This window comes from Lepus europaeus, chromosome 8 (assembly GCF_033115175.1).
Source record: "Lepus europaeus isolate LE1 chromosome 8, mLepTim1.pri, whole genome shotgun sequence".
Classification (NCBI taxonomy): Eukaryota; Metazoa; Chordata; class Mammalia; order Lagomorpha; family Leporidae; genus Lepus; species Lepus europaeus.
In genome coordinates, this window is record NC_084834.1 from 71744650 (window position 1) to 71760073 (window position 15424).

The 15424-nt window shown below is 38.3% G+C and overlaps 2 protein-coding genes across 5 annotated transcripts in view; one reads left to right on the plus strand and one right to left on the minus strand.

Annotated features, from left to right (window-relative positions):
• Positions 1–2167, minus strand: part of GSTCD (glutathione S-transferase C-terminal domain containing) — a 147366-nt gene extending 145199 nt beyond the window's left edge. The window contains exon 1 of one of the 2 annotated variants that reach the window (XM_062199784.1): positions 1962–2167. The gene's annotated coding sequence lies outside the window, so the exon portion shown is untranslated. The remainder of the gene's footprint in view (positions 1–1961) is intronic. The other variant, XM_062199783.1, reaches the window with a different exon arrangement.
• A 49-nt stretch (positions 2168–2216) lies between these two features.
• Positions 2217–15424, plus strand: part of INTS12 (integrator complex subunit 12) — a 28386-nt gene continuing 15178 nt past the window's right edge. Inside the window, exons 1-3 of one of the 3 annotated variants that reach the window (XM_062199786.1) lie at positions 2217–2319; positions 2644–2802; positions 12103–12267. In XM_062199786.1, coding sequence (XP_062055770.1) covers positions 12112–12267 — 156 coding nt within the window. In that variant the 5' untranslated portion in view covers positions 2217–2319; positions 2644–2802; positions 12103–12111. The other 2 variants (XM_062199787.1, XM_062199785.1) reach the window with 2 other exon arrangements.

Genomic DNA, 15424 nt, shown 5'->3' on the forward strand with positions numbered 1-15424 from the left:
TGAGCCCCTCCTTCCCATCTCCAAATTTAAAAAAGCCAGGGAGTACTGAAATATAGAAAACAATACTGAACCCTTTAGTCCACATGCATACCAATTACATAAAATAAGCAGTTCAATTATGAGAGAAATACAAACTTAGTTTTTTAAGAAATTAAAATTGAAGTGGTAGGTGTGGTGCAGCAGGTTAAGCTGTCACTCCTGATGCCAGCATTCCACATCAGAGTGGGATGAATAGCATCTAATTGCCAGAAAAGAAGAAAACTGAGTTTTTTCAAAGTTCATTACCGTAACATCAAGCACTACAGGACAAAAGCTTATTGTTAAAATTAGCTATTATCTGGGCAAGAAATAAAAAAAAGTTTTAAAGTAAAAAAGTTTGCTGTAACCTTAGCCATAATGGATGTGTATAATCTTCTCTCTGGCGAATCAGGGAATCATCTGTTGCCATGAAATCATAATGCCTGCAGGTAAGACTGACCTCACAATTAACAGGGCATACAGCATGAAAAGTTACCAGGTTAGAAGTAGCAGCAAGCCTGAAACAAAATTTCTGATTCCCAAGGCAAACAACACCTGACTTGTTATGATCTAAATGGCTGAAATCTCCACATTCCCAGTACCCCTAACAGAATTCAGCAGGCTACTTTGAGTACCTGAAGATAAAAACAACATACATCAGGGTATTGTGTATACTACAGGTATGTCAGGTGGCTGGCCCCAGAATTTTTTACTTTCAAGGCTTGATACAATGTTGCTATTATAGAAGCCAACTGGATATTCTGTATTTATTTCAAACCACTAGTGAAGCTACAAAAGCTACAAAGTCAGTCAGATTTAAAACAAACAAACAAACAAACAAAAAAAAAAACAAAAAAACTTGAAAATCATTATAGAAGTTCAAGTGTAAGCCTTGTTTAAAGTATAAGAAAACAAAAACCAAAAGAACTGATAAAACTATTCTCAATCTCATTGACCTTCTCAATCTTATTTTTGAAGTTAGATCTCCTGGGATGATGTCTTCAGGTGTAACTCAAACATTTTCAAGTAATGAGTATACTTAAGAGGACCCTCTCAGCGTCGTATGCTCGCCCCCAGGCATGTATACAAAATCAAAACAAAACCCACATAGCTTGATGTTTGATTTATTAAATATGACAGCAAATCACTCGGTTGGGTTACAACAGAGTTTATTTTCATAATATTTAAATGGCTATGTTTACATTTCTAAAACTGTCATATCACTAGTTGCGAGCGTTTGCATTTTTTCCTGCCAACACTGTCTACTTTTTCAATAATTCAGCACAAGATATATTATTAAATGGCATTTTCTTGACATTCAAGAACTTATTCCCAGGAATGGTATTAAGAGTAGAGAGAGAAAAAAATCAGCTAATAGAGTTGGGATGGGAAATAACTATCTTAGTAAAATTAGTTTTTGATGCCAAAGAAATTTCTTGCCAGTTGTTAAACTCCAAACGGACTTCATATAGGAGCTAAAAACTGAAGAGAAACATTTTAGACAAATGGCTCCAAAAGCAGCAAGTCCTTTGAAATGAACTATTAGGTGGTTTTCACCTAGAACTGCTTCCTCCAATCAGGAGGGACTGGGATAGAAAACTGTAACAAAGGAAAAAAAAAAAGTTAAAAGTGCGATCCGAGAAGTCTTAATACCATATATTTAACAGCAAAAAAGCTGGCGACCGCACAAGCACCTCCAACTGGAAGCTTGCCAGGAAGGACCGGCTGGGGGACGCCGGGAAACACCTAGACCTGGGGACGGGCGCGCACACTCAGGAGCTGGAGCCCCAGTCTGAGGCAGCCCAGAGCGGAACAACGATTCCTCGCCCTCGCCCTCTCCACCCTTCCCCTGCATCTTCAACCCCGTCGACCCCCAACGCAAAAGGCAGTCACCAGGGGGGACACCGGGGCTGAGGGGCCGGCGGCCCGAGCGCCCTCTTTACCTGGTCGCAGAGGCGCGGCCAGGCAGGGAGGGCGCGTGAGCGTGTCGGCGACACCAGCCACCTACGCCTTCCCGCCCAGCCCGAGCCGGGATCCCGAGGCTGCTTCTGGGAGCTGCGAGGCCCCTTGCTGCCAGAGACGAAAACAACAAATAGGTTTAGAATTTACTCGCGCCGGCTGTCATTCATAATCCGGCGGACCGGAAGGAGGAAGGTTACGTCACTTCCTGCAGTCGCACTGCCAAACGTTTCCCCAGGGCCCCGCTGCGGGAACCTTTGTTTCCGCTCTTTCTGTGCTGGGTAGTGCGGGGACCGGTTCGGAAGGGACCGCTGGGAACCGACGGCGCGGCGGGGCGGAGCGGTGAGTTGTGACGAGCCAGCCGGCTCCCCGCCACCTCTGGGGGGCTCGAGACCCCCGCGAGGGTCCGGGTTGGGAGAGTAGCGTAGTGGAGTCTTGATTTCCTCGCTCCTTTAGGAGACACCGGGTAGTTGACGGCTGTTGCGTGCCGCAGCCTGAGCGTCCTCTCCCTTCAGGGAGGACTGCTTTCCAGAGTGTTGTGGAGGGGGGCACGGGGACCGAGACCCAGCACGGAGGATTAGGTTTTGGAAGCCTGTCAGGGATCTCTGGCGACCTCTCTATGTATGCACCTCGTCCGGTCTCTCCTTTTCTGCCTCTCTTTTCAAGGATCTTTCCTCGTGCTAAGGCTTCGATGCGACGTGCTTTAATCAAAGGATTGACGTTTCTTCTCCGAGTGTCTGTTGTCACTTTTCAGCTTCTCCAAACCACTGGATTCCTTTGAAGTCAGGCCTTTTCGTCTGCCCTGCGTTCCCACACCTTCCTAAGGTATCCGTGTGACCCAGGGCCAAGAACTCATTGGAGGAATGGAAAGGGGGAGCATCTTTAAAAGAATGTTTATTGGAAGAGGTTGCAAGAGGTTGCAGAGACATGAGCTGCAAAGTTTCCTAGAGCCACTATGAGGGGGCAGCCCTAATACTGAACTCTGCAGGAGTAGGTTCGGTTTCCTTCATCCTGGGCACATGCAGATCATTGACCTTGAACTTCTGAGATTGACAAATAGGATGGAAAACAGAATGTAGGGGAAAGCATAAGCTTATTTATATTTACATATGAACACCAGTTTAGGTTGTAGAGATGGCAGAAGTACTAGAAAGTGACATTTAAGCCAAAACCTAGCTCATGCAATGACTGTTTTTGAGCACCTGCTAAGTTTTAAGCACTAGGGAAATAAAAGTGAACAAAAATGGCTGAACTTTGATGGAGTTAATATTTTGTGATTAATGAATTTAAGCCAAGTGAAAGATTAGGGACAGAGTATTGCAGAGAGAAACATTATGCAAATTCCCAATCATGGAGAGGTGATTTTTGTTTTGCCTTGATTTTGCTTTTTGATGTTTGGAAGTTTTGGGGGATGAAGGGGTAGTTTCCTTTTTGCTTTTTTGCTGAAGTGACCTTGGAAATGGTTAGAATTATGTAGAAGTAGAGAAAGACCACTAGACTTTACTTTGACCTGTAATTCTATAAGCAATTATTTTGCTTTGCAAAGTAGGATAGGATAAAACTCTAGAATCTAATTAAGGTAGTTAGTTTTATGGGGAAATAATATGTGTGAAAAAAGGGTATGCTTCAATGTAGAAAGTTCCAGTGTTGTGAGAAAGCACTATGATATATCCTAAGAAGGAAGAGATACCAATTACCTCTCATCAGTCTCATCAGTTGAGATTTAGGATGGAGAGAACAGGGGCATAGCAGCTGTAATAGCACTTGCTAGAGTAGTATTTTAATTGCTTCTTGATAAGATTAGAAATAGAAAAATGGATAAAAAGCTTCCAGGACAGAGAAAAGAATAAGACTAGCAAGGTCAGCTAATACCTGTAAAGAACATCTGGAGGTGAAGAATGATAGTTTTTGTGCCAATTAATGAATCTTAAGTGCTAGGCCAGGAAATTTGTGTTGTTTTTTTTTTTTTTTTAATTTATTTGTTTTGAAAAGCAGAGTTATAGGGAGGGGGTAGGGGTAGGGGAGATGGAGAGAGAAAGATCTTCAATAGGCTGGTTCATTCCCCATATGGCCTCAAGGGCTCAAGCTGGGCCAGGCTGAAGCCAGGAGCCTGGTACTCCATCAGGGTCTCCCCTATGGGTGTAGGGGCCCAAGGGCCATCATCCGCTGCTTTCCCAGGTGCATTATCAAGGAGCTGGATCAGAAGTGGAGCGGCTGGGATTACAACTGGCACCTGTGTGGGATGCTGGCATTGCAGGCAGCAGCTTAACCTTTTGTGCCACAATGCCAGTCCCTGGGCTTTATTTTTAAGCCAGTAGGAAGCCTTAATTTTTTTCAGCAAGAAAATGTTGAAATTGAGTGTCTGGCATTGTGGCATAGCTGGTAAAGCCAACACCTATTACATCAACTTCCCTTATGGGTGCTGGTTCATATTCTGGGTACTCTATTTACAATCCAGCTCCCTGCTAATGACCTGGGAAAAGCAGCCGAAGATGGCCCATGCCACCCAGGTGGGTGATCCAAATGAAGCTCTTGGTTACTGGCTTCAGCCTGTATCAGCCCTGGCCATTGTGGCCATATGGGGAGTGAACCAGCACATGGAAGATCTCTCTCTGTCTCTCCCTATCTCTGTGTAACTCTTTCAAATATTTTTTTAAAAGAAGATTTAAAAAATGAAAAAATTAATATGGCAACAGTGTTGAAGTTGAGAATGATTAGTGTTGCTGTTCAAGTAAGCTAATAAAGGCCTGCTTTTGAGTAGCAGTGATAGAAATGAAAAAATGGGCCAAATGTGAAAGATATTGCAGAATCAGAATCCATAAGAAAAGCCTGCCAATTGTTTGGTTGTAAAGAGTAGGGAAGAAATCAGTGAGGGAAAGTTTTAGGGCTCAGACCTAATTAACAGAGTTTTGTTATTTATTGAAGAAAAATGCAGACAATGAACGTTTGTAGAGATATTCACAAAGTCAGTTTTAGTTATAGCTAAATTTGAGATACCCTTAGGATAACCAGGGAGTCATGTCTATTAAGCAATTGGAAATATGGGATTTGAGCTTACAGGAAATTGGAGTAGGGATAAAACATGAAATCATCTGCCTAGTGGTGACATTTCAAAACATGCTATATCTTAAGTTTACCAGGGAAGTAATTGGTAGCAGAACTAAAGAAAATAGCCAAGGACAAATAAATGGGAAACACTACAAGCAGTGGACGTAAGAAGATGAGCCAGAGAAAGAAGAGTCAGAGATAGAAGACGAAAACTAGAAACACTGAGTATAATAAACTTGAGAGGAGAATTTTATGAAAAGAAGTGGATAACATGTATTTGCTTAGCCAGAATTACTGAAGATTTGCTATTTGCCAAGCACTCTACTAAACATAGGGGTTATGGTAGTAAGTAAAAGCCATCCAGTGCCTGCCCTCTTGTAGGAGATAGATAGTGCTTACATAATTAACAGATAATGGATATTACTAATCAGTACAAAATGCTTCCCTCCTGTAACAGGAAGACTTCTGATTTTGTTGAAGAATGTGTGGAAAAATATTGAGATTTGAAGGATGACTTAGGGTGGGGAGGTGGTACACCTTCCACTAAAGCACTCAGATAAGAAAGAATGTAATATAGTAGAGGACTTAAAAGAAGTTGTGTGACTATAATGAAATAAGAGCAGTGTGAGTAACATTTAATGAGCATGTACCATGTGCCAGGTACTGTTACAACTGCCTTACATGCATTACCAGATCATGTTAGGGCATTAGAGACTTCGCTGAGAATCTTGTTGTTTAACCTTTGTACTGTGAGGAGTCATAAAACTATTTTAAGTGTGTGATACAAAAATATTAAGAGGGGATAAGAATGGTTGTGGGGAGACTGATTGGCTTTTGCTATGGGCTAGATAATAGTAGGTTGGTCTTGGATGGTGGTAGTAAGGATAGAAAAAGGTAGATGGATTTTAGATATATTTCAGGGTTTGGTGATTGAGTTGGGGGGTGGGAGGTGAGGAAGTAGTAGGAGTTAAAACTGATTCCCAAGTTTCTAACTGGAGCAATGGGATAAATATTTGAAAAAAGGAGTCCTAGAGGAAGTACTGGTTGGGAGAAAAGAGCCTATGAATGGCTCTGTTAGCAGCACGTTCAATAGGAGGCCCCAGAGAGGCCAAGTCAAGCTGACAGTTGAGTCTTGGAAGAGAGACATGGGCTTTAGAGACAGATTTATAATTGTGCCGCCCCCCCCCCCAAGTAGACGAAAACCTGTATGTCAAATTGTCTAGGGAAATAATTCTAAAATTTTAGAATGGATCAAAATTGTCTGGGACCAGCTCCTAGAGCTTTTTCTTCATTATGTCTGGGAGCACAGACCAAGAGTTTGCAGTTCTAACATGTTTCCAGGAAATGCCTATGCTACTAATCCAGAAAAAATATTTTTGGAAGTTGTAGAAAAAGATCAGAAGAGACCCAGAACCTTCGCTTTTTAACTGTAATAAGAGGAACCTGCAAGGAAGATGGAGAAAGTAGGAGGAAAAATAGTATTTATTACATTTACCTAAGGCTGTGAATGATTTTGATGAGAGTGTTTTCATATGGGATAATGGTCAAATTGCAGGAATTGCAGCATAAACAGAAGGAAGGAAGGAAACAAATACAAAAAGTTGATGATATTCTGAGAAAGTTTTGCCATAAAAGGGAGAAGACAGCATAGAAGAGGCTTGAATCTACTTAAATGTTAATGAAAAGATGCCATTAGAAATACAAACTCCCCACACATCAGAGAGGAAAAAAAGAAGAAATTATGAACTTCCAGAGAGTTCAGGAAGTGACAGAAACCAGATACAGGCATCATTGCGTGGAGAGCTACTTCATGCTTTTTTATCAGGTCAGAAAGAGGAAAGAATGAGTACAAGTAAGTTTGTAGATATGTTGGCAAGAAGTTGAGTGCCTTTCTCTCTGACAGCCTCTTTTTTTTTTTTTTTCCTGTGAAGTAGGTGAGGTAATCTTCTGAAATAGATAAGCAGTTTTAAAGAAAATGGAGAAAATATAACTGGTTTCTGCAGCAAGTAGGGAAGAGAGTTGAACAGAGGAGCATAACAGGATTGCCATATTGTGTTGAGTATTCAGATGAGATTGGTGACTTTGAAGAGACAGAGAGTATTTGTATTCCTGTCATCTGTACTTAGAGTTTAGGTGTAGGCAGATAGCTAGCAGAGTGGATGTCTTCAAAGTAAGTGAAACTCTGTGGCAGAAAATGTCCTACATGAAGGACCTTTGTGGCTGAGACGCCCGTGGAAAGAACTGGTCATCAAACAAGGATGTACTTTCTCTGAAGGGAGGAGAGACCTTCCACTTTGCTTATGACCCTGTCTAAATACTGAAGGAGTTTGTGTATTCAAAAGGCTTTCATAGCCTAGGCAGCTCCTGTCAATAGCCTCAGGTGATCACTGATGACATTCATGAGTGCTAATTGTTAAAGGCAGGCACTGTGCACTAACTTCTCATGCAAAACCTCTGTCCTCAAAGAATTGTATTATGAGAGTTAATAGTAAAACTTTTCAAAGATATACTTCGTTTTCGTGTATTAAATGGAGAATATTCTTATGTCTCATAAGTTTTAGATAAGCGTAAGTGCCCAACCCTATTGTTTGTTTCCTTAGGTGCTTCTTCAGCTAATGATAAATCTTGTTCTCAAAGGAAAAAAAAGTGTATTATCACAAAAGTTAAAAGAAAAATAAGAAAAGTATAATAAAGTAAGGGTAGGAGAGGGAGGGAGAGAGGGAGGAAGGGGTGGGAAATTGCATTATGTTCTTAAAATTGTATGTATGAGATACATGAAATTTATTGTATTTATATAAATATATTTAAAAATGAGAAACTTTCAAAAAAGTAAGTGAAACTGTAGGACTATGGGCGCATGGTGCTTAGTGTAATGGAAGAGTCATTGAAAGCTTGGACCATGGAATTTGAGCTGGCTAGGAAGTAAAATGGCATAGTGCAGCAAATCAAGAAGAATAAGAGATAGGAAAAAAATCATTGTTTACTAGTAGGAATTTCTGTGTTACTTATATGCAGTTGCCATAGATAATTTGTATCATGATGCAAGAATTCATTTTCATGACACCACTCCCACTACTTGCCTAGGTCACTGACAATTTTAAAGGATAAATGCCAATTTTCTCATTCTTTAAAGCAATGCCGAGGTTCTTAAACTTACACTTCAGGTATTAAATTTCATTTGTACATTTGTTCCTTACACACACACACACACACACATGGATGTAACTTAAATTGGTGTAACTTCAGCAAAATATTTTTAGAAATAGTGAAGGAGATAGAGTGAAAATTTACACTAGAGTTGCTGAATTCTCTGACTTCAGTAAAAAGAAAGTAAATGTCTTTATATAGTATTTTCCAGTAAGAAAGGAGAAGTCATAGAAAACAGAGAAGGCAATAGAGGAGGAGTCAAAGTAAGGTAGAAAGTTGAAAGTATAAAAGATAACAACCTTGTTTTATTTTGGGCTTAATTACTGTTTCCTATTTTGGTGATAGGGGAAAAGTTGGGCCAAGAAAGCACCAATAAAGAAAAAGCAGAGGGAACAAGAAATTGGAACTTCACGAGCAGGTAGAATAGGAGTAAGGAAATGAAAACTGAAAGAATGAATGAATTGGTCCCCTGAAGAGTATAATTGTGGATTGTAGTAAAGAAGGAGCACTGGTTTTTGTCAAAGAGGACAATAATTATGGCAAATTTCAGACTTCACTGGCTGAAGATAAGCTCCTTGAAGTTGAAGATATAAATAGTGATTGAGTGTAGAAGTTGGAGAAGATCATTAATGTAGATGCTAAAATTGTTGAAAATGATGATGAGGGAGAGGAAGCAATTTAAATGAGCCTGTGCAAATGATATGCAGATGAGGATTTAAAGGGAAGAAACTGGTAAGTAGTGATCATGGAGCATTTTTCTGAAAGCATTATAGAGTAAGATCTATGTAGCCTTCTTTCCTCTTTGAGAAGGAACAAGTCAAAGGCATGGTGCTTTGATGAGGTTGTAAGCGAAATTATGTCGTTAGGAAGGATAGTAAAGATAAAGGGAGGGGGCTGGCATTGTGGCATAGTGGGTAAAGCCATGCATGCAACCCCAGCATCCCATGTGGGTGCTGATACAAGTCCTGGCTGCTGTACTTCTGATCCAGCTCCCTGAAGAAGGTCCACATCCCTGGGCCCCTGTACCCACATGGGACCCAGAAAAAGCTCCTGGCTCCTAGCTTCAGATTAGCCCAGCTGTGGCTATTGCAGCCATTTTGGGACTGAACCAGCAGGTGGAAGATCTCTGTTTCTCCCTCTCTTTATCTGTAAAAACTATGCCTTTCAAATTACTAAATAAATCTTAAGAAAGAAAAAAAAAAGGAAGGAAGGAAAGGTAAAGAGAAAAGAAGTGCTATAAGGACAGTGGAAAATGTAGGAGATTATGCAGGTAATGAGTAGAGGCCCCATACATTTAATGTTGAAATGAAGAAGGGCTGAACTGAATGAGAGAATGGAAGGATTTGCAAGGGGAAGGTAGTTTTGATCCTAAGGCATCCATTATGTATAATACACAAGAAAAAGTGAAACAGGAAATTGCTAACTAAACTGGATCAGTGAATTCCAAATTTTTCTAACTTAATAAATAGAAACGTTAATGTTTCTCTGTATTCTACTTTGCATACTGCTGGGGTAGTGGGACAGATTAGGAATTTAGGCAAGGATAAAAAGCCTGTTACGTTTTTTATTACAGTATTAAATAAAAAAGAACTCTAAAATTCCAGTTGGAATATTAGTATTGACCACTTATATAGTATGGCAGTCTAGGAGCTGACTCTTGTCATCTAATCAGTAATGTAAACCTTATATCTGTGATTGTAGAAATACCTACTAATACTTTGCTTCCATTTTTCAGCATAGCAATTCATTTTCTTAGAACAAAGATATTTAAAAATGTTTATGGAAAAGCAGAATAAAAAATTTATTTTGGTACAAAAGTATTTTGAAAACCATTCATAGTTTTCTAATAATAGGCATTTTGAAAACCATTCCTATGCATGGACTTCAAAAATGTCTGCACCAAAATAACTTTTGATTCCAAATTCCATGAACCTCTTAAAGTACTCTCAATATGTTACAAGGATTTCTCTAGGTAAGCAGATTGTTCTGGACAAGTAAACGACTGCCCATTAGCTGTATAAAATTAGGTTAATAGAAATATTAAATTGTGTTCATCTTGTACACTCTGGAGATGTGTCAGGTTTATCCTTTTTTTGGCCATGGAACTTATATTGAGAAACTGTTTTTTCCCTCAGTACTGCTATAATTATCAGTCCCATGAATACATTTTAAAATAATCTTTATAACCTGTCATTACAGAGAAATGATAATATGTAGTACAATTTTAAGCAGTGACAAAGGCTGTCTCTCAATTTTTTTTTAAAGATTTATTTATTTGAAAAGCAATGTCAGAGAGAGAGAGACAGCCAGTGAGAGAAACATCCTCCATTCACTAGGTCACTCTGTCATTGGCTGTAGTGCTCTGTGCGGATCCAGACTGAAGTGAGGAGCCTGGAACCCATCTGGATCTTCCACATGGGTGGCAGTGGCCCAACAACTTGGGCCATCCTTTTCTGCTTTCCCAGACACATTAGTAGGGAGCTGAATCAGAAGCAGAGCAGCCAGGATTCCAGTCTGATAATGGGATTCTAGCATCACAGGCTATGCTGTGCCACAATGTCGGCTCCTATTTTGTTAAATTTTTACTGTTGTGAAATTTGTTTTTCTTTTTTCATTCTAGTGTTAGTCTTTGGCCTCCTTGCATGAATGATTCAGAGAATATTTTATTAGAGAACAGAGCTAGACTATTTTTGAAGTTATCAAATAGACAACTAATGCTTTATTGAGCACTTAAAAGCCTCTGTGTGTGTGTGTGTTTCCTGTCAAACTTGCAGAGGGATAAAGAGCGAAGTAGGTGGGGGAGGAATAAACAAAATCTATTTTCAGGCTGTGCTTTTATATGCCAAGATTCAACCTACAGCAAGTCCTAATGGAGTTTAAAAAAAAAAACCTGAAAATAGAAATTACTGTGGAATTGCTGACTGATCCTTAACTGTAGCAAATATGCTGCATTATTATAATTATTAACCTTCAGGATAGAAGAGGATTTCAAGCCGTAATATATTGATAAAAGGATTGAACACAAAGAATACATTTCTATTTTAATAATTCCTTGCCTGGAGAGGTATTTGGAAAAGTGACAACCAGAAGTAGAACCACCTGATAGCATTGGTATTAACTAAAAACAAAACTTGTTAATGTTTTAAAATTTCATGAGCCTTTGATGTATGTCTTCATCTGTCTTGACTGTTTTTTAAGCTCCTTAGGACACAGAGCATTATGTAGAGCCTATGGCACACACACACACAAAATTTATGCAGGAAGGTATTTTAAGTGGATATGACACCATCCCACAAGAGACCTTACTTTTCTTAAATAGATTAATGTGTACAATACCACAATCTAAAAGTGATCTAGTGAGGTTATCATTAATATATTTTTGAGATATTCAAAATTGGAGCAGAAGACTAAAGAAGCAGAAAAAGATAGTGTGAGATAAAAGCTGGGACTATGATCTCTATAACTTATCATCTAATGCATCATTTAACCATTACCTTCCTGTAATCTGCCCCCCCACACACTAAATCATTGTTTTTGTTATGGAAATGGGGTTTGAGAGAGGAAATTTTGATGTATAGTAAACTCGACCTAAAAATGCCAAGTTCCTACAGGTACCACAACTATATGTGTATGTTTTAAAACAAAGCTAGGAATGACAGGGAGGAGCTTATCTGCATTTAAAGCTTTGCCATGGATACAAATACAAAGAAAATTGATGACACTGGTTGTTTTAGGTAGAAAGATCTGCATAACTCTGGTCAAGAATAAGGAGGAAATTTACATATATCTGAATAATCTTTTGAAGAGTTTAAATTTTCTACCATGATCACAGTATTATGTCATTATAAACAAAAGAACATAGTAGATAAAACTGTCATTGTTAATTACACATTGTCTCTAAATTACTCCTCCCCTCTTTTGTCCATGTAGGTGTTTGCAATGGCTGCTACTGTGAACTTGGAACTTGACCCTATTTTTTTGAAAGCACTAGGTTTCTTACATTCGAAGAGTAAAGATTCTGCTGAGAAACTAAAAGCACTACTTGATGAATCCTTGGCTCGGGGTGTTGATGCAAGTTACCGTCCATCTCAAAAGGTACCTATGTCTATAAACAACTTTTGTAATGCTTGTTGTACAATAACATTTAGACCATCTCAAAACAGTCTTTGCAAAAATAATCTTTCCTTGTGGCACAAAGAAATTATGTTCTTTAATTTTATTTTCTTCCCTTAAGTTTTTGGACAGGTAATGCACAACACTAGAGAGAAGTTAGCTTGATGTGGGTAGTGTTCTATTCTACTAGTTTATGTTTATAGATACCCACTTGTTTACCACATAATTTCCAATTCTTTATGGTCACAAAGACTTTTTTAAGCTGCTGAATGTAACCACAATTTCTGATTATTCTCTATAATGTTTTAAAGGCAAATATTAACAAAGTAAAAGGGAAGGGATTATTCAAAAAACTAAATTAAATATAAGTAGATAATTTAAGAGAAAAGGAGGTGTAAATAAACTCTGAGAACTATGTAACTCCAATCTTGATAATAACAAAGCAGCCATTGGTAGCTTTATGTGAAAAGAATGCACAGTTGGAGCCAGACAAACCTGTTTGAAATCCCATTTTACACAAAATTAAGAGAAATACTGTAAGTCACCTAGACTAGTTTCTACCTGTTATATAATATGCTGCTGTAAATGACAATACTTATTCTCTAATACTTACTAAGTATTCTTTCAAATCTCTACAGCCCTAGCCCTGTAACTCCAAGTCACCTAGTTCTGTGGGCCTAGAAACCAAGCTGAGAAGAGGAAGATAGAACTACCCAACTAGTTCAAGTCTATTTAGAATCTGAAGCTTAAGACAGGGTCAGGTTTCATAGTTAGCACCCAACTAAACATTCATGTTTTGTTTCTAGCCTTTTTTTCAACAGTAACTCTAGTACTCTCAAGCCTTTTTGTCTTTTGAATAGTAGAAACATTGTGATCTCAGTTTTTTCTTCTCATTCTCATCCTGGTAGGGCCAATAAATTAAGGTGTATCACATTAGTACAGATCTACAAAACACACTACCAAGTTCATGCTGCTCTGTGTGTTGGTATTATCCAAATAGGAAAAATCTATTACTAAATAAAGTGAGATTCTAAAATAGAAGTTCGTCTGTTAAAGCACATCAAAAATTTGTTGTGATTAAAAAGCCTGCTGCCCCTATTGCTAACTGGAATTCACTTTTCCTGCTAGAAAAAATAAGTATTTTAAAAGCACAAGTTCCTTTAATTTTAACTTTCATCCAAACATTTCCAACATAACTTGTGTGAGAAGAATGATTGAAGCTTCAGCATGCCTAAGAATCACCTGGAGACAGTGGTATGCTTGTAAACATTAACAACCAGCTTTATGAATGTAATTTAAAATAAATATTGGTTGATACTCTTTACATAAATGAGAAGGCAAATGTGAAACAATGAAGTTGGAACTTATACTCACCCACCAATGACTTGAGCAACTTTTTTGCTTAATTACATAATATTTCTCAAATGCTTCAGGATTATGTCCTCAATTTTTTATGTTACATACATGATACACTTTTTAAGTTTGACATGCTTTAACATTTTCTCTATTAGTTTCCTTAGTCTACAGTCTTTATTTTAGGTTTTGTGGTCCTGATGGTCTCTGGTGAAACTAGTTCTGCCATGGTAGCATGAATGCAGCTTCTTGTACTACATAAATGGATGACTGTAGCTGTGTTCCAGTGTAGCTATAAATAGCAAGCCAGATTTGGCCTGTGAGTTTCAGTTTACTAACAATGGTCTAAACAATCAGCACAACATTAAATCACACCCTGCTATCAGTGGATCTGAAACCCACTCCCCTTCCTTTCTTCCACAGAGGTAACTACTATTCTGAAGTTGATGTATATCATTTGTATTATCACAGAAAATAGACTGCATTTCCTATTCCAGGTTTACTTGGCAGATCTGGGGGTGATTTTGAGAAGCATAATATACATCAACTTTTTATACCGTTAACAACAGTAAATGATAACTATATCAGTAAAACCTTGATAATATGATAGTAAGAATTTTAAGTTTAAGCCAGCATAAAAAGTCGATAGGCTGAAAGAAAATAGTTGCATGTCATGTATCAACAAAGGTCTTGTGAAGAACTCTTTGAAAAAGAAAACAACCTCATTTTTTTAAATGGAAAGAAATTTTAACCAAATGCTTAACATCATTAGCTGTTAGGGAAATGTGAATTAAATCCATAAGGAAGTACTGCTATATACTTATTAAAATGTCCAAAATTAAAAAGACTAACCATTCTAAGTAACATTCATATCTTCCTGGTAGAAATGAAAAATGGTACAGCCACTTTTGAACAGTTTGGCAGTTTCTTAAATAATTAAGCATACACTAACCATATGACCATTCCACTCCTAGAAATTTACTCTAGAGCAGTGAAAGCACATGTCCATACAGTGACTTGTACATGAAAGTATGTAACAGCTTTATTAGCAGTAGCCCCAAAGTACAAACAACCCAAATGTCCATCAATAGGTAAGTGGACAAACAGATTGTGTTATATCCCACAGCATTAAAAAGAAATGACAGGGTGGGCTCAGTGGCATAGTAGGTTACACCTCCACCTGTGGCACCAGCATCCTATATACGTGCTGATTTGAGTCCCAGCTGCTTCACTTCTGATCCAGCTCCCTGCTAATGTGCCTGAGAAAGCAGCAGAAGATGGCCCAAGTGCTTGGGCCCCTGCACCCACATGGGAGACCTGGATGAAGCTCCTGGCTTCAGATCGGCCCAGCTCCGACCATTGTAGCCATTTGGAAAGTGAACTAACAGATGGAAGACATCTCTGTGTCTCATCCTCTCTATCTATAACTCTACTTCTCAAATAAAAATAATAAATAAATAAATAGAGACTTCTTAATGATGAATTTTATAACATTCTTTTAAAAAGAAGAAATGGATCTATACACTTAACAACATGAATGAATTCAAAATATATATGCTAAATATAAGCAGCCATACAAAAAAGAGTAAATACAGTATGATTCAACTTAAATTAATTTCTAGAAAGTACAACATAAACTGTAGCTACAGAAGGCAGATCAGTTGTTGCCTAAGAATGGGGTATGGTTTCTCAGGATATAGTCCTATGAGAGAGTGATTACAAAGGACCACAAAAAAGATTTTGGAATATGATATGTTCATTATATTGAAAATAGTGATAGAGTCAT